General features: G+C 39.3%; 1 protein-coding gene across 2 annotated transcripts in view; it reads left to right on the top strand.

Annotated features, from left to right (window-relative positions):
- Positions 1–27,335, top strand: part of znf423 (zinc finger protein 423) — a 442,387-nt gene extending 415,052 nt beyond the window's left edge. For both annotated transcript variants that reach the window (XM_030136142.1, XM_030136141.1), the window contains one exon: positions 26,462–27,335. In XM_030136142.1, the coding sequence (XP_029992002.1) occupies positions 26,462–26,491 (30 nt within the window). In that variant the 3' untranslated portion in view covers positions 26,492–27,335. The remainder of the gene's footprint in view (positions 1–26,461) is intronic.
- The last annotated feature ends 298 nt before the right edge of the window (positions 27,336–27,633 follow it).

The raw sequence follows: 27,633 nt of genomic DNA, 5'->3' as shown, positions 1-27,633 counted from the left end.
CCCGTCAGTACTCCTCAAGACACTGTGAGCAGAGACATGGAGGATCCACCACCACAAAACATAGTAACTGTACTCCAATATTTTTTTTTTTTTTTGGCTACGACAACAAGCGGCGCATCTGAACCACAGTACAAACTCAAAACAATCTTCATCCAGGCTGTGGTAACTGCATAATATCAGTTACATCAATATCCAACAGTGCTAAACAGTCATAACAGCTATAATAGGCTGTATTTTACCGCAGCAGTCCAGGCTAATATCAGCACTATCCCTTACATAATATTTACAGTGACAAAGATAAGATTCTGATGTGAAAGAAGTGAAGTGTAACGCTAACCTTAATATCCATCCTAGTGTGATGGCATATTTTGTTGTCAGTTAGCACTAAATACAAAGTGTGGGCGAGTGTTAGATGATAAATGAAAGGTTTAAGGACAAACTGACACGTTAACAGGTCACATTATGCAAATTTTCCAACCATGTGTTGGAAATGTTTTTGAATTTCCAGAAAATTGGCAAAAGCAAGTGTAAATTTATGCATGTTTCTGCCCACTAATATTATGCAAATATTAACCCATAAAGACCCAAACATCCATCTTCAACTAAAACCATCTACTGATTTAAACTGTTTAATACCTGTTGATCTGCTAATTCCATCAATACATGGAAATAATTGGTGTAAAATACAGTTCTTCATCTTTTCATGGTCATCAGATATGACCCATTTAGACGTTCAGAGGCTCTGTAGTTACCATGGAAACACCGTCATCTTCTACAACATTGACTCACCAGTAAAACCCATGGAGTTGGATCAATGACAGTGGATAAAATGAACAAAAATAAAGAAACAAAACATACAAAATAATAACATTGTGAAAAAAAAATAAGTAACAAACTAAGTAAAATAAAGTAAAAAAAAAATATATATATATTTTAATTAAAATAAGCAACAAAATGAACAAAAACAGCCAAAGTAATGAATAAAACAAATAAAAATGAACAATAAATCAACAAAATAAGCCACAAACTGGACAAAATTGAAGAAATATGGTGAAATAATTGGTGTAAAATACAGTTCTTCATCTTTTCGTGGTCATCAGATATGACCCATTTGGATGTTCAGAGGCTCCGTAGTTACCGTGGAAACACAGTCATCTTCTACAACATTGATTCACCAGTAAAACCATCATCATATCCAGTCCACCTGTAACTCATGTTTTTCCAACCTTCTACTGGTGAAAATGCACTGGAATGTCAGTCAAACCTGTGACTTCCCACCTGTGAACTCGTACTAGATCCATGTTCTCCCAGTTCTGAGCTTTGACGTCACGTAACCCATGAAACAACAATGGTGCCCCCCCATGGACGTGGTGTTTATGCAAATTGCTTATTACCTCTGCCAGGAGGTATTGTGATCACTTTGCTTTGTGAGTTTGTGTGTTTGTTTGTTTGTTTGTTTTGTTTGTTTGTTTGTTTGTTTGTTTGTTTGCAAGATAACTCAAAAAATTAAGAACTGATTTTCATGAAATTTTCAGGAAATGTTGATACTGGCACCAGAAACAACTGATTAACTGTTGGTGGTGATGGGGGGGGCAGATCTGTCTTGGCGGAGGTCTGTGCTCTACGAGTGCTTTTTCTAAACAAGGTATTGCGCTGACGTTATTTATCCGCAAATGGTCTGTATAATCAGCAGCTACTCTAGCGTTAGCTAGTTTTCAGTCCAATGAGTGCAAGAATAAATTAATACCAAATACGTATCAAATATACAAAAAATAACAGAACATAAAAGGTAAAACAGTTTCTCTTGCCTTGTGCGCTATTTTTCCTCCTCTGTTTCCCTCAAATAAACAAAGAACAGACACCTTTTGGGATAGAAATGATTGTAAATGAGTATAACGTATGGTCCGCTGTTACGTGCCAGGAGGTCTAGGGTGCCGACACGTAACAAAAACTAAAAGAAAGAAAAAGATGGTCCGGGAGACAGCAAAGGAAAACGTGGAGAGCAGGTCGATTGTAACAAAAAGACATGGAGTTTATGATACAAAAAGAAAATTTGAACACGGCCCAAATTAGTTAAAAAAAAATAACACAAGCTGAAGCAAGCAAGCAAACAAAAATAAACAAACTGCAGCGCTGGACCCACACACTGGTCTTCATGGTCGGAGCTCCAGGCTTTTATAGGCAGGCGAACTGAATTCAGGTGTTTCCAGTCGGCCTAAATTGAAGGCGGAGACAAGGAAAAAAAAAAAACAGTAACATCCGCCATGCTGGTTTGTTTACATCTAACTCCCACAATTCCTTGCGCTCAGATAGTTTGGCGTGACTTGCCTGGAACGTTACAAAGCCGTGAGTTGTGGTTTGAAGTCATGACTTGCGGGCTCAAAAAACGTCCAGAAACACAGCATTATTTTTACATTTTTTGCCTGTAGTCTTTGTCACCAAACTGATCCAGACTCTTCCATGGCTTTGTTTGTGCAGGTCTTCGTACATGCGGGTGTTTTGCAGCGTTTCTTCTTGTCTCTTGTTATAAATCAGTGAATTCTTCAGTCTTCTTACTGGCCCACATATGCAAACACACACAGAAAACTGTTCTCCAACTCTATCAATACGTAAATACTCCCACATCCCACATCTCTCTTGAGGACATATGGAGTTTTTTTTTTTTTTTAATTATGTGCAGATGTGTGAATACCAACAGCTGGATTGGTATGCATGTAGCGATTAGTGAATTGTAGAAAAACAGGACTAATAGCTTGTGCATCATTTATTGGTCTGTCAGGTCTAATCATGTGTTTTCACATCAGATTATTGTGAATCCATCTGTGTGTTACAAATGTTTTATATGATCAGCGTCGTTAGCTCAATCCAAATTTCTCTCTAACTATTTTACATTATTTCTTGCATTTTTAGCATAGAGTTGGTTCTTTGTATATTTTAGTATTTTTTTGTAATTCTGTATATTGTCAGTGTTTTTAGGTATAATTTGTGTGATATTTTTAGACAGTTTTTTTGGACTACTAAGAAGAAACAGAGCAGCTAGACTGATGTTCACTGTTCTTACAGCAGTGACAATAAAGTCCTATTCTGTTCTGTTCTATTCTGTTCTATTCTATTCTATTCTGTTCTGAATAGAACAGAACAGAATTGAATAGAACAGAATAGAACCAAACAGAACAGAATAGAATAGAATACAATATAATACAATAGAAAAAACAGAATAGAATAGAATAGAATAGAATAGAATAGAATAGAATAGAACAGAATAGAACAAAACAGAATAGAATAGAATAGAATCAGAATAGAATAGAATAGAATAGAATAGAACAGATCAGAATAGAATAGAATAGAATAGAATAGAATAGAATAGAATGGAGTAGAACAGATCAGAATAGAACAGAACAGAGTAGAATAGAATAGAACAGAACAAAATAGAATAGAATAGAATAGAATAGATCAGAAAAGAACAGAATAGAACAGAGTAGAATAGAATAGAACAGAACAGTATTCTGTTCTGTTCTATTCTATTCTGTATGTTTAATAAAGTTAGGTCATTATCCAACACTCATCATAAATGACTGACGTACTGTGTTCTTTCTCTAAACTCTTCCCTAAAACCTAAACATACTCGTCCACTCACATCAGTCCAGACTTCCTCATCATGTGTCATTCACATTAGACTGCTTTTCCTCATCATGTCCCGTTGGATGCTTTGCACAGACTCCGCTGTCTGACTTGTGAATGGTTTGTGTCGTTGGTGTGTGTCGGGGCAGAGCTGTGTTCGTAGTCTGTCTGTGAATAATGTTGTCTTTGTCTTTGTCTGAATCTGTATCCCTCTAACTGAATTATGGAAAGGTGCGGATGTGGACAAACTGACAATAGCGCTCTGTGTGTGTGTGTGTGTGTGTGTGTGTGTGTGTGTGTGTGTGTGTGTGTGTGTGAATTTGATCCGCAGATCCCCTTGGCGTTCCAGGGGAGCGTACTCAGCTGCCCCACTGCTCTCTGGGAGACTGTGTTATTAGAATGGGGACCTGGGACACACATACACACACATATACACACACATATATACAGACACAAACACACTTACCTTCCTAAATCCCCGAACTTGAAGCTATGTGCAGCGAGGGAAAAGAGAGACTGAAGCAGAAAGATTCATAACAAAAGACAGAGGAGGAGACAGAGTGTGTAACATAAGCAGCCTTACCTTAATACTGTTAAGACTATTACACCTACTGTTTATTCTGCTACTGGAGCATCACACACAATTAGTTTACTATTAGTGACTTAAGCCCGGACTTTGTATTTACTAAAATGCTTTAATTACAATGTACTTAAATGATTTCAGTTTTATGACATTACTATAAAATGTTCAGTATATTCGACTAATTTGTAGACATAGTCGAAAGTACGAAAAAGTTTAACTGGGAATTAAATCACTAAATTTTAGTCATGACCACACCTTTTTATCTGTGCATTGCATTGTGGGTATTGGACATGTTGTTGTAAATGTGTTCTTTTTCTGTGCAGGGGTTCAGTGGGGTTGTGCTGTTAGTGTTCATTTGGACTGAATGTGTGTATGTCAGTGTTTATTGGCCTTTTTGTGTTTGTTTTTGTGTTTTTGTAGAGCTGCACCATGATTCAGAGCCAGAGGAAGAACTATGGATTTCCTGTTTATCAATGAATGTTCTTGTTCTATGAAAATCTTCATACCTTGCCAAATTAAAAGCACTTCCTGTATTGACAAATTACAGTGAGCTAACTTCCTGCCTAACTTTCATCCACACTGCAGTATTTTAAGTTGAATAATCATACAAAGCAACTTATATTACAAAAGATTTTAATTTAAATCAACTTGGATTTGAGTCCAATGAACTGATGATATTAAATTAATGATTCTACAAAGCAACTGACATGGCAACAAATTTGAAGTTAAATTAACTTGGCATTTAGTGTGTTGTACTTAAAATAGCAATTCCATTCAATTCAAGCATTTAAGTTTAATACACTCAAGTTTTCATTACTTGTTATCTAATTTTTTTAAGGCAACCAGTTTACTGAAATTTTTTAAGTAAACTCAACTTATTGGGTCTTACAGTGTACTATTAAATCTACAGTCTAATTATTCATTCATTCATAACCTTTACTTAACCCCTATACATGTGTACAACGAAATTAAAAGAGACAACTCTCTTGTGCTGCGTAGTGCAGAACAGTTTCAAAAGAAAAGAAAAACACTATAAAAAATATATATACAGGGTGGGGAAGCAAAATTTACAATGAACATTTAGTTGTTTTTTCTCAGCAGGCACTACGTCAGTTGTTTTGAAACCAAACATATATTGATGTCATAATCATACCTAACACTATTATCCATACCTTTTCAGAAACTTTTGCCCATATGAGTAATCAGGAAAGCAAACGTCAAAGAGTGTGTGATTTGCTGAATGCACTCGTCACACCAAAGGAGATTTCAAAAATAGTTGGAGTGTCCATAAAGACTGTTTAGAATGGAAAGAAGAGAATGACTATGGGCAAAACTATTACGAGAAAGTCTGGAAGATACTATTAAAGAAGAATGGGAGAAGTTGTCACCCCAATATTTGAGGAACACTTGTGCAAGTTTCAGGAAGCGTGTGAAGGCAGTTATTGAGAAAGAAGGAGGACACATAGAATAAAAACATTTTCTATTATGTACATTTTCTTGTGGCAAATAAATTCTCATGACTTTCAATAAACTAATTGGTCATACACTGTCTTTCAATCCCTGCCTCAAAATATTGTACATTTTGCTTCCCCACCCTGTATATATGCAGAATAAAAACAAGCATGTCAACCAACCAAGAAACAGTAGAGATAAATATATTTTGCACTTTGACCCTGGATGAACACTAAGGATATATGTTAAATGTACATATGACAAATTTCTTTATTGTCATTTGACAGCACAGAGTACATCAAACGAGATTTCGATCGATGATTAGGGACATCGGGCCGCTACAACTGGTGCGCTACCATAGAACCCTTTTCTTCGAAATTTGCCGAGAAGAACAAGATAATGCAAAGCACAAATGTAAGACATCATCCAGTTTTCACACCGTACACGTGGACACATGCTGGATATCCTAATTTCAGGTTCTGTCACTGTCATGTGTTCAGTACCCAGTACGCAGTAAAAGAAAGACTGAAGCAGAAAGATTTATAACAAAAGACGGAGGTGAAGAAAGAGTGTGTAACATAAGCAGCCTTACCTTAATGCTGTTAAGACTATTACACCTACTGTTTATTCTGCTACTGGAGCATCACACACAATTAGTTTACTGTTAGTGACACGGCTACTATTAAATCTACAGTCTACTTATGTGAACAAGTCCAAGCAAATGTGGAAAATCTGAAAAGTAATATTGTGATTGCATCTGGATGTCCTTAGTCCTGGCAGATGTTTTTTGTCCGACCACCTGAGGACAAATTGCATACAAATTGTGTCCGTAGCTGTTAACACTGTTGGGATTTTTTGCAGCATTCGTCATGTCACACTGTGAATGCAAAATGCATGTTAACGTTCACGTCGGGTTTAAGCAGAAGAAAGAAAGATCTCAATATGGGATCAGCTAATCATCTGCAAATATTGCATTTGTATTCCTGTGTACACCTGTGTGTGTGTTTGCGTTTCCGCTTTGAGGAACGTACGGCAAGAAAACACTAAAAAAATAAAATAAAATAAAATAAAACCCACACACGGCGGGTCTCGGTGAGGGAGGCGAGATGGAAAAATAAGTCAAAAGAAGTTGTTGCTTTGATGTAGAACATGGGGAACAAAGAGATGATGCAGAGATACAAAGGCAGACGGAGTGAGATGAAGAGAGAGGAAGTGATAAACGGACATAGAGGTAAATACAAAGGACTTATGCCAGCCAGGACCCGGAGCTTTCAAAGCACTCGGAGCATGTTTCTGTCATTTTGTGTGTGAAAGTAACAGAGGGGGAGGCGTCGGGTGGTGGCGGCGGGAGGTCCCGATCGTCTCTGTATGGTTCAGTGTTCTGTCAAACCCACCGGTACATCAGCAGTGGAAGCATTCACCTGTGTCGCCGTCGGATAAACAGACCTGCGACCTCACTGTGGTAATATTTGTACATACAGTGTGTGTCCTCTATTTTCAGCCTGTCATTAGTGATTTACAGGAGCGACTACGGCAGGAGTGTCAAAGTCATTTTAGTTCAGGGGACCACTCACAGAACCAATGTGATCTCAGTAAAATAATAACAGTGAAAAAAGTCAAATTACATCATGAAAATGTCTATGATAACACCATAAATGGGTGTGTTTTAACCCATAAAGACCCAAACAGACACTGGTGACTAAGACCATCTACTGATCTAAACTGTTTGATACCTGTTGATCCACTAATTCTATCAATACATGGAAATAATTGGTGTAAAATGCAGTTATACTTCAATTATTTATAGAATCAAATGTACAAAAACTTGTAAAATCAGAATAAAATAAGTAAAAAAAATAAGGATGATTGGTGTAAAATGCAGTTTTACCTCAAGTATTCTTGGAGAAAATGTACAGAAACTTGTAAAATCAGAATGAAATAAACAAAATACTTGGAAAAATAAGGAGAAAATTAACCAAAAACCTTGAAATATGGCATAAAAGTGAACAAATCCTTCTAAAGTGAGGAGAAAATGAACAAAATACTTGAAAAATGAGAATTCATCTTTTCATCCAGAGCCCTGTATTTAGTTTAACTTCAAAAACCATCTACTGATCTGAACTGTTTAATACATGTTGATCCACTAATTCTATCAATACATGTAAATAATTGGTGTAAAATGCAGTTTTACACCAATACAAGTTTTACAACGTGTAAAATCAGAATAACATAAGCAAAAAAAAGGAAGATTGGTGTAAAGTGCAGTTTTACCTCAGTTATTTATAGAATAAAATGTACAAAAGCTTGAAAAATGAAAATAAAATAAGAAATTACTTGAAAAACAAGGAAAAAATGAACCACATATGGCACAAAAGTGAACAAATCCTTCTCAAGTGAGGAGAAAAATAAAATACTTGAAAAATAAGAATTCATCATTTCATCCAGAACTCTGTATTTAGTTTAACTTCAGAAACCATCACCTGATGTAACTGTTTGATAGCTGTTGATAAACTAATTCTATCAATAAATCTAAATAATTGGTGTAAAATGCAGTTTTACCGCCATTATTTATAGAATAAAATGTACAAGAACTTGTAAAATCCGAAGAAAATAAGCAAATTACTTGAAAAATGAGCAAAAAATGAACCAAAAAACCTTGAAATCTGGCACAAAAGGGAACAAATCCTTCTAAAAAGAGGAGAAAATGAACAAAAAAACTTGAAAAATGAGGAGCATTCATTGTTTCATAACATCCAGAATCCTGTATTTTGTCTGTTAATCCTCAAAAACGAAAACCATCTACTGATGTAAGCCATTTAATACCCGTTGACCCATTAATCCTATCAATATATGTAAATAATTGGTGTAAAATGCAGTTTTACTCAATTATTCATAGGAAAAAAGTACAAAAGCTGTTAAAATAAGCTTAAAAAAAAGCAAAATACTTGAAAAATAAGGGGAAAAATTATCCAAAAAAAACTTGAAATATGGCATAAAAGTGAACAAATGCTCCTAAAGTGAGGAGAAAATGAGCAAAAATACTTGAAAAGTTAGGAGAATTCATTATTTCATAACATCCAGAACCCTGTATTTAGTCTGTTAACCCTCAAAAACCAAAACCATCGACTGATGAGGAAAATGCAGATTTACATGTTTTCATCCGTAGTACTGTGCAGTTGTTCATCATCAGGGTCTAAAAGTTTGCCAGATAGATGCAATATTTCATACATTCCATTAGAAAAGACATGAATATGCAGCATTAATGTGGCTGTAGTGCATTAAATCAGCTAGATGCAGAAATGACAAAATATGATTAAGCTTCATTCATGTTTTTTCTTAATCAGTTGAAATTAAATTTAATGACACGGCACCAAAACAACTGTACATTCATAAATTTACTGTGTGACTTTTTTCTCCTCTATACATTCGATCATTTTTCCATGTATAATAAAACCATTCCTCTCTTCCCATGTGAGTTAATTAGTTTATTTTTGGTCATGAAACAACAGTACAGGGTTCATCGATGTAACACCAATGCGATAGCAAAACAGAAGTAGAAATAATATAAAATACCCCCGAACAATAAAAAAAAACCATCCTTTTAATTCTCCATTTCCTCATTTATGACATTTAATCCAACAACTGCAGTAATTATCATCCATTTCCAGCTACATCCATCCATTCCTTCCTCCATTTACCACTGTTGCTGCTCTATCTGCCAGTTTCAGGTTCATGGTAATCAAAAAAAAAAAAAAAAATGCCCAGGCTCCCTAGGGACTCATGGGGATCGGGCGTGTGCAATAATATGACAGTGACAAGGAAAGGCGGCATGCTCTGCTAAACTGTGAGCTCATGTGTGTGTTCCACAGATCATGTCTGTGCATCTATTTGTATGTCAGTAAGCCCCGCATACATTTTTCATTTATGTCCGCCTGCACATTTACATTACGGAGCGCGTGTGTGTGTGTGTGTGTGTGTGTGTGTGTGTGTGTGTTGCAGCTCCTTCACACCCCTGTCAGACATTATTACTTTGTGTTTTTGGGGTTTTTTTCTACAGTTATTTTTTATTGAGTTTTTTACAGCAGTAGTGCAAAAAATATATATCTAAACAATAGGAATTGTTGTTTTTATACGGAACAGAGCATATACAAAACACACATACAACAAAAAACAAACGACCAAAAAAAAGAACATCACAAAGCAAGCCACCTATCGTCCTGAACAAATGTCAGAGTTTGTAAGACGCAAACTTACCTTTAAACATTGGTCCATAATATCACTGAGAGAACAGGAAAAAGAAAAAAAGGGAGGTATGTTTGCACATATACCTACATACATAGGGATGGGAATTTAACGACTCCGATTCCATTATCAATTTTGCTTATCGATCCGATTCCTTACCGATTCTGTTATCAATTTTCATTGGGTGAGGGAATAAAAGAGTATAAACAGGTGTGTTTGCATTAACTGTCTTTCATATTTCCATCTGCACAGAAACTATAACATTTACAGTATGGACAAATAATAATAACAGATGATGCTGGGGGGGGGGGGGGGGGGGGGGGTACAGTGAAAGTGAAACTAAAGACTCTTTACTTATTCCTCTATTGACGCATTTCCACTACGTGGAACCGGTTCAGTTCTGCTCGTCCCCCGTTGTTGTGCATCTCATTTCCTTTCCCCTACTTTCTGAAACTTGTATCTGACAGGGTACGACGGTTGTTGCCCACACCGGAAACGGAACTGGGCCCGGATGACGGCCTGGTGTTCACTCTTCCGCTACATTCACAAGCACTGCTAAGTAGCAAATCAAATACGTGACATTCCAGTAAATGAATCACATGCTGTGGATAAATGTTTGAACATGTTGGAGGGATTCCACCCTTGAGAAGAAATGGAAGCTTTGACAGTGTTCAGCTGGACCTGGTGTGGTCTGTTTGGACCTGGTGTGGTCTGTTTGGACCTGGTGTGGTCTGTTTGGACCTGGTGTGGTCTGTTTGGACCTGGTGTGGTCTGTTTGGACCTGGTGTCATCTGATTAGATCGTTTCTGCATCAGCGCCATGTTGGCTACGTTCTGACCAAAACAATACAGCATATGCGTGACATCATCACGCATGTGCAGCAAAGGCAGTATTGATAAGCAGAATCATTAAGCAGGCATGCAAACGATTCCAAGGAATCGAGCTACTGGGATCCGGTTCTCAAAAAGAGCCGCTTCTTGATTCCTATCCCTACACATACATATATATATATCTAGACGTGCATACACACATATACATACACCCACATACAACTAAATACAAATGCATACATACATTAATATGAAATGCGTCATGTTGTACATACATCCCCCATGAACATATGTACATGTCAGCACACATACATATATGTTTTTGCATATGTATATGTTGTTTTTTGGATGCTTTTCAGGCTTTAGCCCTCATCTGGCACTCAGGTTTTCCCATTCCTCGGTCACTTTGTCTTAGATATATGTGTGTGTGTGTGTGTGTGTGTTTTCTTTTTTTTTTTGTCTTTAAACACAACCACATTGGTCTCTGTAATAGTGTGACTCATGTGTGTCGTGTGCTGCTCAGGAATGATCAGTTATTTGCGCTAAAGGTGAGGTCACTTCCTATTTTGTGTAACCGCTTCCAGCAGGGAGTCGTCACTTTTACTGCGAATCTGGTGAAAATCTGTGTTTGCCTTTCACGTCTTGTATGTGTGTGCGTGTGTGTGTGTGCATGTGCGTGTGTGTGTGTGTGTGTGTATGTGCACTTCCTGTCGTGAGTATATTTTCGGTGTGTTTACCGGTCCATCCCTGACTGTTTGGGCCAATAGCAACAGGAGAGGGGAAGTCCCCATGGGAGAAAGAAAAGGGGAGGAGAGCTCCCTGAACAGGACGTGGATGAAGAGAGGGGTGGGGTGGGGGGGCAGACAGACAGACAGACAGAGGGACAACAGAGGAGACGTGAGGACAAAGACGGCCGAAAAAAAGTCCAAAAGAAGCAGGAGGGGAGCAGGGAATACGTGTCGGCGGGACATAAAGGGCAGGGGGTGCGTTTATTTTCAATCCGCTCCCGAGGCAGCATCCTGTCCTGGGCGGGTGGGGCTAAAGACAAGCCAGGGAGCAAAAGGAAGAGGTGCTAAGACAGCCCATCTGCTCGTCCCAGACACACACACACACACACACACACACACAGACAGAGACATGCTCCCTCTGTTGGAAGAGTGTCAACTCTGAGCTATAAATACACTGAACCCAAAGAAGACCACAAGGCGACTAAGGTGATTTTTCATTTGGTGTTAAAAACAGCAGTGGAGATGGGGCACATGTACACTCTGACACACACACACACACACACACACACACACACACACACACACACACAGCCTGCAGTTGGATTGCCTCCAGTTGCCCCCACATACACACACATTTGACACAAATTCATGTACTGACAGACGCTCACTGATTCATGTAGGTAACACACACACACACACACACACACGGCATTGTTCCAAACACAGAGCTTCCTCTTCCTGTGTCTATTAGAGACTTGGCATGTCTGTGTAAATGTGTTGTTCTGACATCATTACAGGACAGCATCATGTTTGGGTGTGTTGGGTTCCATTAAATCCACCAGTGTGGACGGGGTTCAGTCCTCCAAGGTCAGCGTCAAACACTTACATGTGTGTTCAGTTCAGGGACCTCGTACAGACCAGTATTATCAGAAATGGACCAGACCAGTACAATAATAATAAAACCGAATAACCTATAAGTAATGCAAACACCAAAGTTATTTCTCTGTTTTTAGAATAAAAAACAAACTATCCTTTAAAAAATGTGAATAACATGAACAATCTAACAGAGTGTTTTTCAGCCTTGGGGTCTGGTTCCACAGTTGTGTATGAAATGACCTTTGTAAACATACGGGTTTTGTTAAATGGAAGCAGAAAATATAAGTTTGTTCTTATTTCGGCTACTTTTCATTACCTCCACCAGCAGGTGTTATGATCACTTTGCTTTGTTTGTTTGTTTGTTTGTTAGTTAGCAACTTTACAGGAAAACTATTCCAACCATCTTTACCAAATTGTCCCCACAGATAGGCCTAGGCCCTGGGACCAACCCATTCAATTTTGGGCCAAGTAGGCCATAGTTCAAGGTCACAGCAAGGTCACAAAAACTACAATTTTCCTATCTCACATCATTGAGCAATTTTCGAAAAATTCATAAAAAATTCAAAACAACTCCGATTAGCCTCCAATTTGATCCACCTGTAGCTTAGAACAATATCTTGTATTTGGCGCAAAACTGTCCACATCCACTGTGGAATGTGGACTCTGTGGACATTTACGTTTAACATTGAAAATCCCATTTACCACACATTTTTCATTATAACTCAACAAATACTGATTGGAATTTAATATAATTTGACAAACACATGACTGGTACCAAGCTTCAACTTTTTCTGCTGTATGGAACAACCTGGAAACTGTTGAATTTAAAAAGAAATAGTCGATCCACACATGCACACCGTTCGGGGTGCTTGGCGGAGGTTTGCGTTCTCTGAACACTTGTTCGTAATGTGGACAATCTGCTGAAATGTAAAAGCAGATTTTCTTTGTGTCTTTACTTTTTATTTTTATTTGTATGAATGAAATAAGTAAACTAAACTAAATCCATTCAGCTGCAGGGGTTTTTGGAGGTGAGGTTCACCCAAACAGATTTACCCAAAGTCAAGAACAGCTCCACAGTCTAAAGCAGTGTTTTTCAACCTTGGGGTCAGGACCCCATGTGGGGTCGCCTGGAATTCAAATGGGGTCACCTGAAGTTTCTAGTCATTAACCCTTTCATGCATTAATTATGAGAAGCTTAGTTGAGGTTTTTTGTTTTTTTTTTTTGACTGATTTTATTCCTCCTTAGACATGAAAAAAACAATGAGATTGAGGTTTGTTTGTTTTTTTGTTTTACATAGATGTACAAAAATGTCCACTCAGCTACACCATGAATTTTATTCTTGAAGCAAAGAGACATGTATTTAAAACCCAATATCATAAAGTGATATGACAACAGTGAAATGAAACCATGTTTAATGCAGCTAATCTGATCTTTTCTCACATTTTAACATATTCTAATACTAGTTATTACTCACTTCATGGAGATAATATGCAAAAAATGAATATTAACAATTGATTTCCACTCAAGAACCAATCAAGAACAGCAAAGTTACAATAATGATATGAATTGCAGTTTATGAGATGATGCATAAGTGTCCACTGTGTTGGTTGATATGGAACTAAAACAACAAAACTCATGAATATACAAGAGTAAAACTGTAGAGGAACTGTCCACTGTAGTGACCACTATGCACGAAAGGGTTAAATGAAAAAAATGTAAAAAAAAAAAATAAAAAAAAAAAAAAAAAAACCCCAAAAAAAATATGTTGAGTTGACAGAGCCAATCCCAATCCATAAAAGACATGATGAACTGCAGCTGTTTATCTGTCAAATGTTCATTGTGGTCGGTTTCAGATGCTGCAGCTCTTTCATAATTCATAGTTTGAGTTCTTGTTTGTTCAGTATTAATTGTCAGTGTATTGTAAATGTAAAAATGTTCATGGAATTTTGATTTTTACACTAAATCAAAGACACAAATTTGCAGTTGTCTTTATTTATAGGTTATTATGACAGTATTTTACGGGTTCAACCCACTTGAGATCAAACTGGGCTGAATGTGGAACTTGAACTAAAATGATTTTGACATCATTGATTGTTAATATCTTCAGTGTAATTTCATTTCATAATTTCACCCTACAGGCCGAATTGGACCCTTCAGGTGGCCGGTTTTGGTCCATGAGCCTTATGTTTGACACCCATAGTTAAGAATGAGATTGTTTGCAATATTTTTGTTTTTTATTTCCGTTTGTACAGACGTTCAGGCCTTTATTATGCATGAAACCTTCAGATTAATCAGTCTTACAAACCCCTGGTATGGACTGATGTCTCAGTCGCTGATTTTATTCTTCTTAACTGAGAAACGGAAAATAACAGAAAAGATAAAAAATCACTCCCATGTAGCTGTTTTGAAGAGTTAATATGAAAATTCACATTTATTTTTAGTAGGTATTTTGTTGAGTTTGATGTTCAGTGTTTTAGATTCATTTATTTAGGTGTTTATTAATCAGATGTTCAGTTAAAGTGGATGATTTCAGACACAAATGTTGCTTTTTCTGTGTCATTTTTCCTGCTTTGAACTATTATTATATCAACTGTCGAATACAAAAATAATCAGAGGGGATCATGGGCACACACTAAGTTGCAATAAGTTTAGTTTTTTGTTTCAGTTTGGGTTTTTTTTATTAGTTTTTTTAGTGTGTTTGCTAGTTTACTCTCCATTTTCTTTAACATCATTAGTTTTAGATTTTTTTCTTTTAATAATTCAGGTTATGACTAAAGAATGATCACAAATATTGAAAAAAAAAAAAACTCAGCTAAACACTGCATCGTGACCAACTAACCACAAATAGACAAATAAAATGCGCATATCATAACATTTAATGCATGAAATAAACTAACACAGCTGAAAAATAAAGACTTTTCTGTAGTTTCAGTTGATTTTCATGCATCGCAATAAACTTTCACTTAGTTTTTTTAGTTGTTTTTGGTACGGCTTCCACATTTTTCATTCCTAGTTGTTGTTATTTGCTTAGATTATCAGTAATAACCTTGACGTACATGCAGAGTAAAGACCAAACACAAACATATGCATCATTACCACAGATTTTATGTGTACAAGAGACACGTCAGATTAGGTTTTCGCTTATTTCTATCTCTCGGTTTCATTCACACACACACACACACCCCACCCCCATTTTTTCCCATGAGACCCTTTGTGTGTGTATGTGCATCCAAGTCTTTGCATTTTTCTTGACGTTGTGTGTCTGTTTATGTATGTTCTGTTAGCTGGAAGTGTAGTCAGTAAATGCATTCTTCTGTCTGTATGTGTGTGTGTGTGTGTGTGTGTGTGTGTGTGTGTGTGTGTGTGTGTGTGTATGCTGTGCGTGGGTTATGCGACAGGGCCATATTTCCCTGGAGGCCCGGGGCTCTGCAGGCTTTAGCTTCGCTCTCTCTAAGCAGTTTAGGAAAAACAATGACAGGCCCCTGTATTGACTGGTCTGGTCTGGTCTGGCTCGGCCTGGCCCGGAACACCAGGCTGTTCCTGCTGCAGTGCATCCACCCTCCGCTACTCTGAAAAAGAATGGAACAAGGCGAAAACGAAACCGCGACCGTCGGTCACGTTGATGTTCTTCTAGTTTCAGTTGAGTCACTGAAGGTGATTTGACAAAATGAGAATGACCGGGTTCAGTTTGAGAGGAGTTTAGAATGGATGGATGGATGGATGGATGGATGGATGGATGGATGGATAGGTGGGTGGGCGGGTGGGCGGGCGGGGGGGCGGCGGGCGGATGGATGGATGGACGGACGGACGGATGGATGGATGGACGGACAGACAGACAGATGGATGGGTGGGTAGATGATGGATGGATGGATGGATGGAACGATGGATGGAACGATGGATGGAACGATGGGTGGGCGGATAGAACAATGGTTGGATGGATGGGTGGATGGATCAATGGGTGGATGGATGGATGGATGGATGGATGGATGGATGGATGGATGGATGGATGGGTGGGTAAAACGATGGATGGATGGATGGATGGATGGATGGGTGGGTAAAACGATGGATGGATGGATGGATGGATGGATGGGTGGGTGGATAAAACGATGGATGGATGGATAGAACAATGGATGGATGGATGGACAGAATGATGGGTGGATGGATGGACAGACAGACAAATGGATGGACAGACAGATGGATAGATGGGTGGATGGATGGGTAGATAAGTAGATAATGGATGGATGGATGGATGGATGGATGGATGGACTGACAGACGATAGATAGATAGATAGATAGATAGATAGATAGATAGATAGATAGATAGATAGATAGATAGATAGATAGATAGATAGATAGATAGATAGATAGATAAAACAGAACACTACAGATGATACATAGTAATAGATTACAAGTATAAAAAAGATCTGAGTAAAGAACCTGGATAATAACTGGAATGTGCAAAAACAAACTGTCATCTTCAGAATGAGACTGCACATAGATGTGTGTCCTACTGCAGAGTAAAAGAAGACACATGTCCAGTGTCGGAACCAGTCAAACCCACAGTTCAGTGTCTGTCCCACTGTTTTCACGTCCACTCTTCGTCTCCGTGGACAGAAGTGTATGTTGCTGTGTCTTCTATGGTGTTTGTTCGTGTTCATCCTGTCACATCTGTTCCAAATAACATCTGCCTGTTCTACCACAGTAACTCCAGGCCAAACATCAGCCTTTGAACTCCAAAGAAATAACGACGTGACATTAGTTTGGATAATTACACTGGGTTAGAAAAAAATGTTTTTTGCAAGTTGTCTAGGTTTTTTCAACTGAATTAGGACCATTTTGCACCGCTAAATCCAGAAATGACATCTGTTTTTCTCAATCAGGTCAGGTTTTTTTGCAAATTTGATTTGGAAAAATTGGATCTTCTCACAAAATTGATTACATTTTTGTGACTTTATCAGTTGATTTTTTTTATACAGGGTGGGGAAGCAAAATTTACAATGAACATTTAGTTGTTTTTTCTCAGCAGGCACTACGTCAATTGTTTTGAAACCAAACATATATTGATGTCATAACCATACCTAACACTATTATCCATACCTTTGCAGAAACTTTTGCCCATATGAGTAATCAGGAAAGCAAACATCAAAGAGTGTGTGATTTGCTGAATGCACTCGTCACACCAAAGGAGATTTCAGAAATAGTTGGAGTGTCCATAAAGACTGTTTAGAATGGAAAGAAGAGAATGACTATGAGCAAAACTATTACCAGAAAGTCTGGAAGATACTATTAAAGAAGAATGGGAGAAGTTGTCACCCCAATATTTGAGGAACACTTGCGCAAGTTTCAGGAAGCGCGTGAAGGCAGTTATTGAGAAAGAAGGAGGACACATAGAATAAAAACATTTTCTATTATGGACATTTTCTTGTGGCAAATAAATTCTCATGACTTTCAATAAACTAATAGGTCATACACTGTCTTTCAATCCCTGCCTCAAAATATTGTACATTTTGCTTCCTCACCCTGTATAGTTCTCACCCAAAATAGGTTTTAAGAGAAAAAAAATCATTTGATCACTTGATTCCTGTTAGGTACAATGGTGTATTCAGCGCAGATGGAGCAGAATACGTCAGGCTTATTTTGGCAAGATCTTCTAGTCGAAGCCATTTCATTCACCTGTAATATTAAAAAAAACAATCATAAATTGGCAAAAGTTAAATCTTCAGAACTCATTTATTGCAAGAAATATGAAAGAATTTCGTATCATATGATGTGAAAATGCCCATAAATGTAAGCAAAAATGTTAAAAAGCCAATATGTATCATAGTTCAGAAAGTTGACCTGATTGAGCAAAATTCATGTGATGTTTGGATTCAGCACACCAAAATGATCCTAAACCAGCTCAAAAAACTTCAACAATAAATTTGTTGTTGACCAGTGTTATCGGTATCAGCTCATCCTGCTAAGGTGCAGTCGTAAATAGAGCGGTTTTTTTTTTTTTTTTTTAATGTCTCAACTGAAGGCTCTAGCTTCATCTGTTTCACATTAATCTCTTCCAGCGGTTCCGGGAAATTAATCCCCCTCACTTTGGCTGCAAGGCTTTTATTGTGAAGCGCGTGCAGCTGCGTCGTTTCATTAACAGCAGCTTTATTTGAAAATTGACGGAGCTAATCACAGGCCTCGCAGCACAGTAAATATTAAATATACCAACGCACCTCCTACCTCCGTCTGCCCCCCCCACCCCACCCCTCCTCACCCCTCCTCTCCTTCCTGTGATTCTCTTTCCTTTTACTCTTTTTCTTCTCGTCTGTCAGCCATTTTTTTTTCCTGTAGAATATATCAATTACCCGGCTGTAGAGCAGATGTCACACTGTGATACACACACACACACACACACACACACACGCACACTTCTGATCGATCGCTGCGCTGCATAATCAATACCCGGCTCCCAAAAACAATGTAAATGAAGAGAAGTAAGCAGGAGGTGTCACTGTGTGTGGAAGGTGGAGCGTGGACCACTGTCACCAGCCTGTCTTTAGCCCTGTCTCTCATCTTTCTCCCCCTCTCTCCCCCTCTTTCCTCCCTCTCTCCCCTCTTTCCTCTTTCCTCCTGGCTATTTCCAGCCGTCCACTGCAGCGTTCGGAGATCCTCAGGGGACTGACCGCGGCCTCCCCCCCTCCTTCCCTCCCTCTCTCCCCCCTCCCACCCCTTCGACTCCCCTCCTCTTCCTCTGTCCTTCCTTTCCATCCCTTGCTCAGTCTACAAATCAATACACCAGCAGTAGGACCCGAAGAACCTGAGGGAAAACACACACACACACACACACACCTCTTCCTCCCCCGTTCCTCCCTTCATTCCCCTCCTGCTCAGCCTTTCTTTCCATCTTGCGGATCCCTCTGTTACTGCGAAGTCTGACTTTTTCCTCCTCTTTTCTCCCAATTCCCATCTCTAAAGCCTCACATGTGACCTCAGAGTTAGAGATCAGACATGAGACAAGTGTGAGGATGAAAAGCAGGCCTGTCCTGTCCTTTCCTTTCTTTTCCTTTCTTTTGCATTCTTTTCCTTTCCTTTCCTTTCTTTTCCTTCCTTTCCCTCCTTCTCCATCATCATCTCCTCTTTCCTTGTTTACTCATTTCCTCTACTTTTCTCCTTCTTTCCTTTCCTTCTCTCCTTGTTTCCTACTGTCCTCATACGCTCACATTGTTTCCTATCTTCCTGTCTCCTTTCCTCTCCTCTCTGTTTACTCTCATTTACTTCACTTTTCTCCTTGTTTCCTCCTCTTCTTTCCTATTCTTCCTCTTTTTTGTCCTTTTTCACTCAGTTTTCTCCTTGTTTCCTGCTCATATGCTCACACTTTCCTTTCCTTTCCCTCCTTGCTTCCTCTACTTTTCTCCTCGCTTCATTCCCTCCTCTTCTTTCCTTCTATCTCCTCCTCTTTTCTCTCCTTATTTCCTTCTTCCCTCCTCCCCTCCCCTCCTCTCCTCTCCTCTCCTCTCCTCTCCTCTCCCCTCCCCTCTCTTCCCCTCCCCTCCCCTCTCCTCCTCTCCTCTCCTCTCCCTCCCCTCTCCTCCTCTCCTCTCCTCTCCTCTCCTCCCCTCTCTTCCCCTCTCCCTCCCCTCTCCTCCTCTCCTCTCCTCTCCTCTCCTCCTCCCCTCCCCTCCTCTCCTCCCCTCTCTTCCCCTCTCCTCCCCTCCCCTCCTCTCCTCACCTCTTCTCTCCTCCTCTCCTCCTCTCCTCTCCTCCCCTCCTCTCCTCTCCTCCCCTCTCTTCCCCTCTCCCTCTCCTCTCCTCCCCTCCTCTCCTCTCCTCTCCTCACCTCTCCTCCCCTCCTCTCCTCTCCTCACCTCTCCTCCCCTCCCCTCCCCTCCCCTCCTCTCCTCTCCTCTCCTCCCCTCTCTTCCCCTCTCCTCCCCTCCCCTCCTCTCCTCACCTCTCCTCTCCTCCCCTCTCTTCCCCTCTCCCTCTCCTCTCCTCCCCTCCTCTCCTCTCCTCACCTCTCCTCCCCTCCTCTCCTCACCTCTCCTCTCCTCCCCTCCCCTCCCCTCCCCTCCTCTCCTCTCCTCTCCTCTCCTCCATCACCTTACAGAGGAACTAGCCTGACCTCTTCTGGTGAAAACAGGAAGTGCATTTATTCCATGGCTGCAGCGCTGAACCAGAGGACAGTCGAAAGCAAATACACAGCCATAGAGAGTGGAGGGTTTTCTATCATAATGGGGTCAGTGGCTCCCAATGAGATCTGCCTCCTCAGTAGAGAGGCCTGCACACAAACACACACACACACACACACACACACACATACACACACAAACACACACACTTGTTTTCCACTGTCCTGTCTGTCATTTTACTCCCTCATTTCTCTGAAACCCCTTCATTGCATTAATATGGACGTGCTCCATCCTTTGGCCTCTAAAGCCAAGTGACAAACACTCCAACACACACAAACACACACACATATATATACACACACGCACAAACACACACTCTCACAACCAAAAGGATCAACGAAACATGCACAGCAAGATAAGGACCAGAGAATGACAAATAAGTATTTATCAACCCCAAACCACGTATAATCCTTCACATTTCTGTCCCCGTACACCCCCCCCACACCCCCCCTCGCCTCTGTTCTGTTCCGTTCATCCCCCTATCCCCTCCTCTGTTTTTTTTTCATTTTTTTTTTCATTCTACTATCCGCTGTTCTTTTTTGTCCCTTTTTTCCCCTCCTTTCCGTAGTGGGGCCTATCTGTGAGAGCGGACGATTAATCTGAGAAAGCTGCTTTTAGTGGTGGTGAAGGGTGGGGGGGGGTGGGGGTGGGATGGGATGAGGGGGGGGGGACGGGGATGGAGATCTCGCTGGGAATTGTGTGTGTTGTGAAAGTGTGTATGTGTGGAAAAAACAGGGATGATAGGGAAGATTTCACAGGGAATTTATGTGTGTGTGATGGAGAGAGAGAGGGAGGCAGGGAGTGTGGCACTGTCTGGGGAGGAGGAGACGACAGCGACGAAGAGGAGGAGGAGGAAGGAGCATCAGCGTCCTGGTGGAAATTTATCCGATACATACACACATACTGTATACAAATTCCCAGAGAAATCTTTCCAATCAGTTTCCCATCTTCCAAAGACACACACACACACACACACACACACACACTCTCCAGCTTTAGATGTGATGTTATCTCAGATCCAAACCAGTAAATCCAGATTATCATGGGTTCACGTCCCAGTCAGAGCTGATACGAAGGACAGATGGACACATTTTGTGCACAACTTTCCCTTTTTACCTGCATTTTGTTAGTGTCATCGCATAATAAGTCAGACACTATATGGACAAAAGTATGTGGACACGTTGAATTCGGGTGTTTCTTTTCTAACAGGGGTCTGGGATACAAAACAATAATGACTAATGTCAGAATATAGTTTTACCAGTGCATTGACCTGTGGGGAACCACGGGTAGTAGATGTGGTGTTTTTTTTGTTTGTTTGTTTGTTTGTTTTTTTCTTTTTTAAACTTGTCCAACATCACAACAGCAGAATGGTAGTCTAGCTCCTTTTGGTGCGCCAAATCCTCATGAACAGGACATCTTATGCCACGTTTCCACTACTTGGAACCAGCTCAACTCGGCTCGGCTCGGCTCGACTCGACTCAGTATTCCTGGAGACTGTTTCCATTACAGGATACGACTGACTTTATAGTACCTGGTCGTCATAGCGATGTGGCGCATTATTTCCATGTCGTCTGCTCAGAGAGTTGCTGAAAACTCGCTCATTGCATGTTGTCTCGTCTAAATTTTTACGTCGGCCACCAAAGACCGAATGTCCTCGACCGACCATGGTGTAGTTTTGGGCTGTTATCATGTGGATTAATGTACCGCTATATTTACTGTCAACTTCCGTATCTGTTTTTTGTAAAACGGCGGATCACAGAGAAAACTGTCTGACCAATCAGTCATCTGCAGTGTTATACGTCACGGTTTAATATTGTTTGGAACCTCGGCGGAGGTGATACCAAAAAACTAGTACCAGGTACCAGATTCCAGGTCCTTTTTTTGTAATGGAAACTCAAAAAGCCTGAGCTGAGTCGAGTCGAGCCAGTACCACCCAGTGGAAACGTGCCATTACAGCTGTAGACATGATTTGTCCCAATATTTATGTCCATATAGTTTATAAACATCAATATTTCCTTAAAGTTTAATGGTAAATTTTTCTTCCTCAGTGAGATGTGAAGAAAGTAGATGGTTAGTTGGAGCAGAAAAGTATTATTTACAGTCAGAGCATGAAAAATATTATCGAAATTTAGAGGAAGAGCATTTAAAATCTTAGTCATGGATAAAAAAAAAAAAAAAACAGTGTTAAGAGAGATTAACCCTTTCATGCACTGTCCACTCCAGTGGACAGTTCTTCTCCAGCTGTTCTCTTGTATATTAATGGGTTTTGTTGTTTTAGTTCCGTATCAGCCAACACAGTGGACACTGATGCTTCATCCCATACACTGTAATTCAGACCATTACTGTAACTTTGCTGTTCTTGATAAACCTGATCTGCACTAACATGTTTGAGTGTAAATCAATTGTTATTTGTTAGACAAGAAGGTTTTTTTTTTGCATATTATCTCCATGAAGTGAGTAATAACTAGCATTAGAATATGTTAAAATGTGAGAAGACATCAAATTAGCTGCATTCAAAATGTTTTTATTTCATTGTTTTCATATCACTTTCTGATATTGGGTTTTAAACACATTTCTTTACTTCAAAAATTAAATGCATGGATATTTTTGTAACTCCATAGAAAAAAAAAAAAAAAAACTTGATCGCATTTTTTTTTTTCATGCCTAAGGAGGAATAAAAACACTGAAGAAAAAAAATCTTGACTAAGGTTCTCACAATTCATGCATGAAAGGGTTAAGTAAAATCCATATTTGAGTCATTTTGGAAGCAAAGATAACAATTGAACCCAAACTAACCAATGCAATGATATTTATCCTATACTATAAAAGTATATTCTGACATTAGTCGTTATTGTTTTGTATCCCAGACCCCTGTTAGAAAAAAAACACCTGGATTCAACGTGTCCACATACTTTAGTCCACGTAGTGTTTGACTTTTATACCAATTATGCTATGAGGCTAACGATGCTAACAACGTCTGTGTGTATGATCTTCATGTAAAGTAACGGCGTCTCATACGTGCTCTTTTCATACGTACAAATCTGTTTTTGTGAGTCCCAGCTCCTTTACTTTAGTTTTTTACCTAGAGAGATAGATGCATCAGTCTCCCTTTGAGCTCTAACTGCTGTTTAGAATTTTAATTTAGAAAAAAAAAAAAAAAACCCTGATTTTGCATTGTGATTATGTATTGATGTGTAGTGCGCTGACGCCTTCGGAGAATAGAGAGTGTAGGCGTCTCCGAGGTATGGAGACGGTCTCAGTAAAATATTAATCACAATATCAAAAGACACGAGGGTTTCGCAAGATCTGAATAAACAAAAAGGCTCCGGGTTCCCATTCTGACAAGAACTCCAAAACAGAACAAATACTATATGATCTGTGATTATTCGGTCCTGTCGAAAGCACTGTTTGTCTTTGATTGATGACGAGGTGCAGAAGCGGCGGCGGCGGCGGCGGTAGCGGCTTGGATGTTTGTTGATCCAGGTACATGTGACACCGTGTCTGACAACGTTTACATTATTTTCCAAATAAGATCACGTCGGTGTAAAATGCATGTCAGGAGCTTTTCCAGCGAAGACGTGTGATATGTAGATGTGTAACGGACGTGGAATATGTGTGAAATATACGAGCAGTTTAAGCCCAGGTTGAGACGACTGTTAAATATAAGGACAGAAGAAGGTAACAGGGTCATGGTTAAGAGTAAAAACTGGCATCTGAAGGAGGTGTTTGAAGAAATGAAAGATGGAGGACAGTGGAAAACCTTTAAAAGTGGAACCCTATCGTTAGCCTTGTAGTTTATCCTCCTAGGACCCACTGCTGGACAAGAGTTTCACAACTTTATACAAAAAAAAAAAGAAAACTGTCCACCACAAAGGAAATTCCATAAAATTTTTAAAAACTGCATCTGAAAAAACTGTTGCATCATGATGTTTCCAATATAGGCACTTATTTAATAAACAAAAACAAAAAAAAAAAAAGCTTGTGTTTTGCTGACAGGTCCTGGGTCTTCGGAGGTTAATTGTCATATTTTTCCAACATTCTTTTTATTGAAGTCAAGGTAAAAGAATACAAGAAAAACAATACTTTTAGATTTTCTACATAACAAAAAACATAATATCCACCCTACAAAGTCCCAGGCAACTCATCCATATCTAAGATTAAGTAAATAAATAAATAAACAAAACAAAGAAAAACATATAGAGGCAGTAATATTAGTGGGTATGTGACACTCATCAGGCTTAAATAAGTATGGAAATAAGTGTATATCTTGTTTTTGCACTTCTTTGCTCTTGTGGGCTTGTACTTTTGCTGCTGTAAACCTGGAATTTCCCCTTATGGGACTAATAAAGGCATATCTTATCTTTATCATATCTTATCTTATCTAAGGGGTGTCAAACTCATTTTAGTTCAGTTCCACATTCAGCTAAATTTGGTCTGAAGTGGGCCAAACCAGTAAAATTATAATATAATAATAAATAAATAATGTCAACTCCAAACTTTTCTGTTTTTGAGTGAAAAAAGTAAAATTACATTATGAAAATGTTTGCATTTACAAACTATCCTTTCAAACAATGTGAATAATATGAACAAACTGAGAAAAAAGTGTAATTTTAATAATATTATGCTTCAGTTTATCATTTCCAGATGTACATTATAACGTACAGATCACAGTGGAACTACAGATACACAAAACATTTAGTAACAGGTGGAATATTGTTAAATTTGCACTTACTTCTCTTAAGACATTTCAGGTTGTTCATATTTGTTCAGGTTATTCAGATATTTTTGCAATATTATACTTTTAGTGTAAATACATGAAAATATTTACATTTACAAAGAGAAAAGTTAGGACTTGTGAGTATTTATTGGTTATTATGACCTACCTGAGATTGAATTGGTTTGAATGTGGAACCTGAACTAAAACGATTGTTAATATCTTAGTGCAGGGGTCACTAATCCTGGTCCTCGAGGGCCGGTATCCTGCATGTTTTAGATGTTTCCCTCTTCCCGCACACCTGACAGTCGTTATCAGGCTTCTGCAGAGCTTTATGATAGGCTTATGGTTTGAATCAGGTGTGTTGGAAGAGGGACACATCTAAAACAAGCAGGATACCGGCCCTCAAGGACTAGGATTGGTGACCCCTGTCTTAGTGTAATTTTTGCATTTCACAAATTTATCACAAGGGCCAGACTGGACCCTTTGGTGGGCCGGATTTAGCCCCCGGGCCGCATGTTTGACACCTTTGTCTTGTCTTGTCTTATCTTATCTTATCTTATCTTATCTTATCTTGTCTTATCTTATCTTATCTTATCTTGTCTTATCTTATCTTATCTTGTCTTATCTTGTCTTATCTTATCTTATCTTACTATTAAACATAAAGAAAATGAGAGCGGAGTTGGTCTACGAACTGGATTTGACAGTAAATGGGGTTGGGTTGTGTTGTCATATTTTGGACAAATTGTGCTATCTGTGTAACTGTACTTACCTAACTCTGCACTAACACATCAGTGTAATTATGCTCCGAGGCTAACGATGCGTCTTCTGTGCATGTAAAGGACAGAATCAGTGTTGAATGAAACCGACTCAGATAAGTGTGGATGTAAAAGTTGGAAGTGCAGCGTGTGAACTCCGCCTCCTCAGGCTGGAGTGTTTGTTTCATGTGCTCGTCTTGTTTTGTTGCCGTTTCTTCTTCTTCAGGTCTCGTCCTCATCCTTCCTGTTCTCCTCTCTCTCTTCTCCTCTCCTCTGTCTCTTCTCCTCTCTTCTTCTGTCAGACTGTGTATAAAGCGAGAAGGCCTCGCTGTCTGTGCTGTGGGAGGCAGTTGTGTTTCTGTTCTCTTCTGTTCTATTATTGGGTGGGGGGGCAAGTGGAAAGCACTATGCTCATGTAGCCCATTATTTCTCTCATCATGTGTTCTCACTTTTTCTCTCCCTCTCTCCCTTTCTCTCTCTCCCTGCAGAACCACACACTGAGTCAGCACGCGCAGTGAGACCGAGGCCCGGCAGGATCTCTCGGCTCAGCCGGGGCCCCCGACCCGGAGCCGGCAGGGGACCCCCATCTCCACATCACAGCCAATCAAAGTGTCATTTGCTACTCACATGTAAAACTCTAACGATCGCGCCACTGGGCGCGGCTATTAGGAGCAGCGGGGGAAAGGAATATTAATGGGATATGCTATTAAATAAAGAAAGGAAAAAGTGGGTGAGGGAAACGGTAAGAGCTAGATGAAGGAGAGAGAGGAGTGAAAAAAGGTATTGTACGTGCAGTATTTTTTATTGTCCCGACCAGCCCCCCCACCCCTCACCCACCCACCAGCTTCTTCCCCCTCCCTTTGTCCTTTCCTCTCCTCCCTCCAATCTCTTCCCAGGTCATGCATTTTATTTTTTTTATCAAATAAAAAATGAAAAAAGTGAGAAAACACCCTTTTGTTTTTGAGATTTTTTTTTTAATAGATCGTAGGAAAAGGCTTCACTTTCTTGTCCCCTCAGTTGCTTATTGTACTCAGCCTCATAGACGCCGATTCGTTGGACTTTTCTTTCCACCATATGTGCTTCTTTTCTTCCTTTTCATTTTTGTACTTTTAATTTCTTGCCGTAAGTAGGTACTTGTGCTGTGTTGTGATCGTTTGTTTGCCAGTCGTAATATTCCTGAGTTCTCCCCCTCTTACCCCCCCTCCCCCAAACCCCAACCCCAACCCTTCCAACTCTCCTTTTTATGATTATTATTATATATTTTTTCCTTTTTGTAATTACTATGAAAAAAAAAGACATGAAACAAAATAAAGTGCAGAAAACCATACAGATGTTTCATTTTTTTGGATTGGGTTTTCCAGTCTCTATGGGGCCTATAATGGTTATTGTAAAAATGAATATCATCGATTTCAGTGCGTCTGGTCAATGACTGCTTTTTAAATGTGAATTAACCAGATTGCAATAATCTAGTACAGAAAAAAAGATAAAACAAATAAATAAATGACAAATAAAGAACTTGTGTGTGATGTGCTTTTATTCACAGGTGGTCGTGCGTATTTACTCATGTTATCAGTCACGTATTAATAATCCAGTTCTGTTTGAATCTGATGAAACTGATAATGATGAACCTCATTTTGCGTTCAAAGACATTTCTATACGA

Source organism: Sphaeramia orbicularis, chromosome 6 (genome assembly GCF_902148855.1).
Source record: "Sphaeramia orbicularis chromosome 6, fSphaOr1.1, whole genome shotgun sequence".
Taxonomy (NCBI): domain Eukaryota; kingdom Metazoa; phylum Chordata; class Actinopteri; order Kurtiformes; family Apogonidae; genus Sphaeramia; species Sphaeramia orbicularis.
This window is presented reverse-complemented; position numbering and strand designations above follow the sequence as displayed.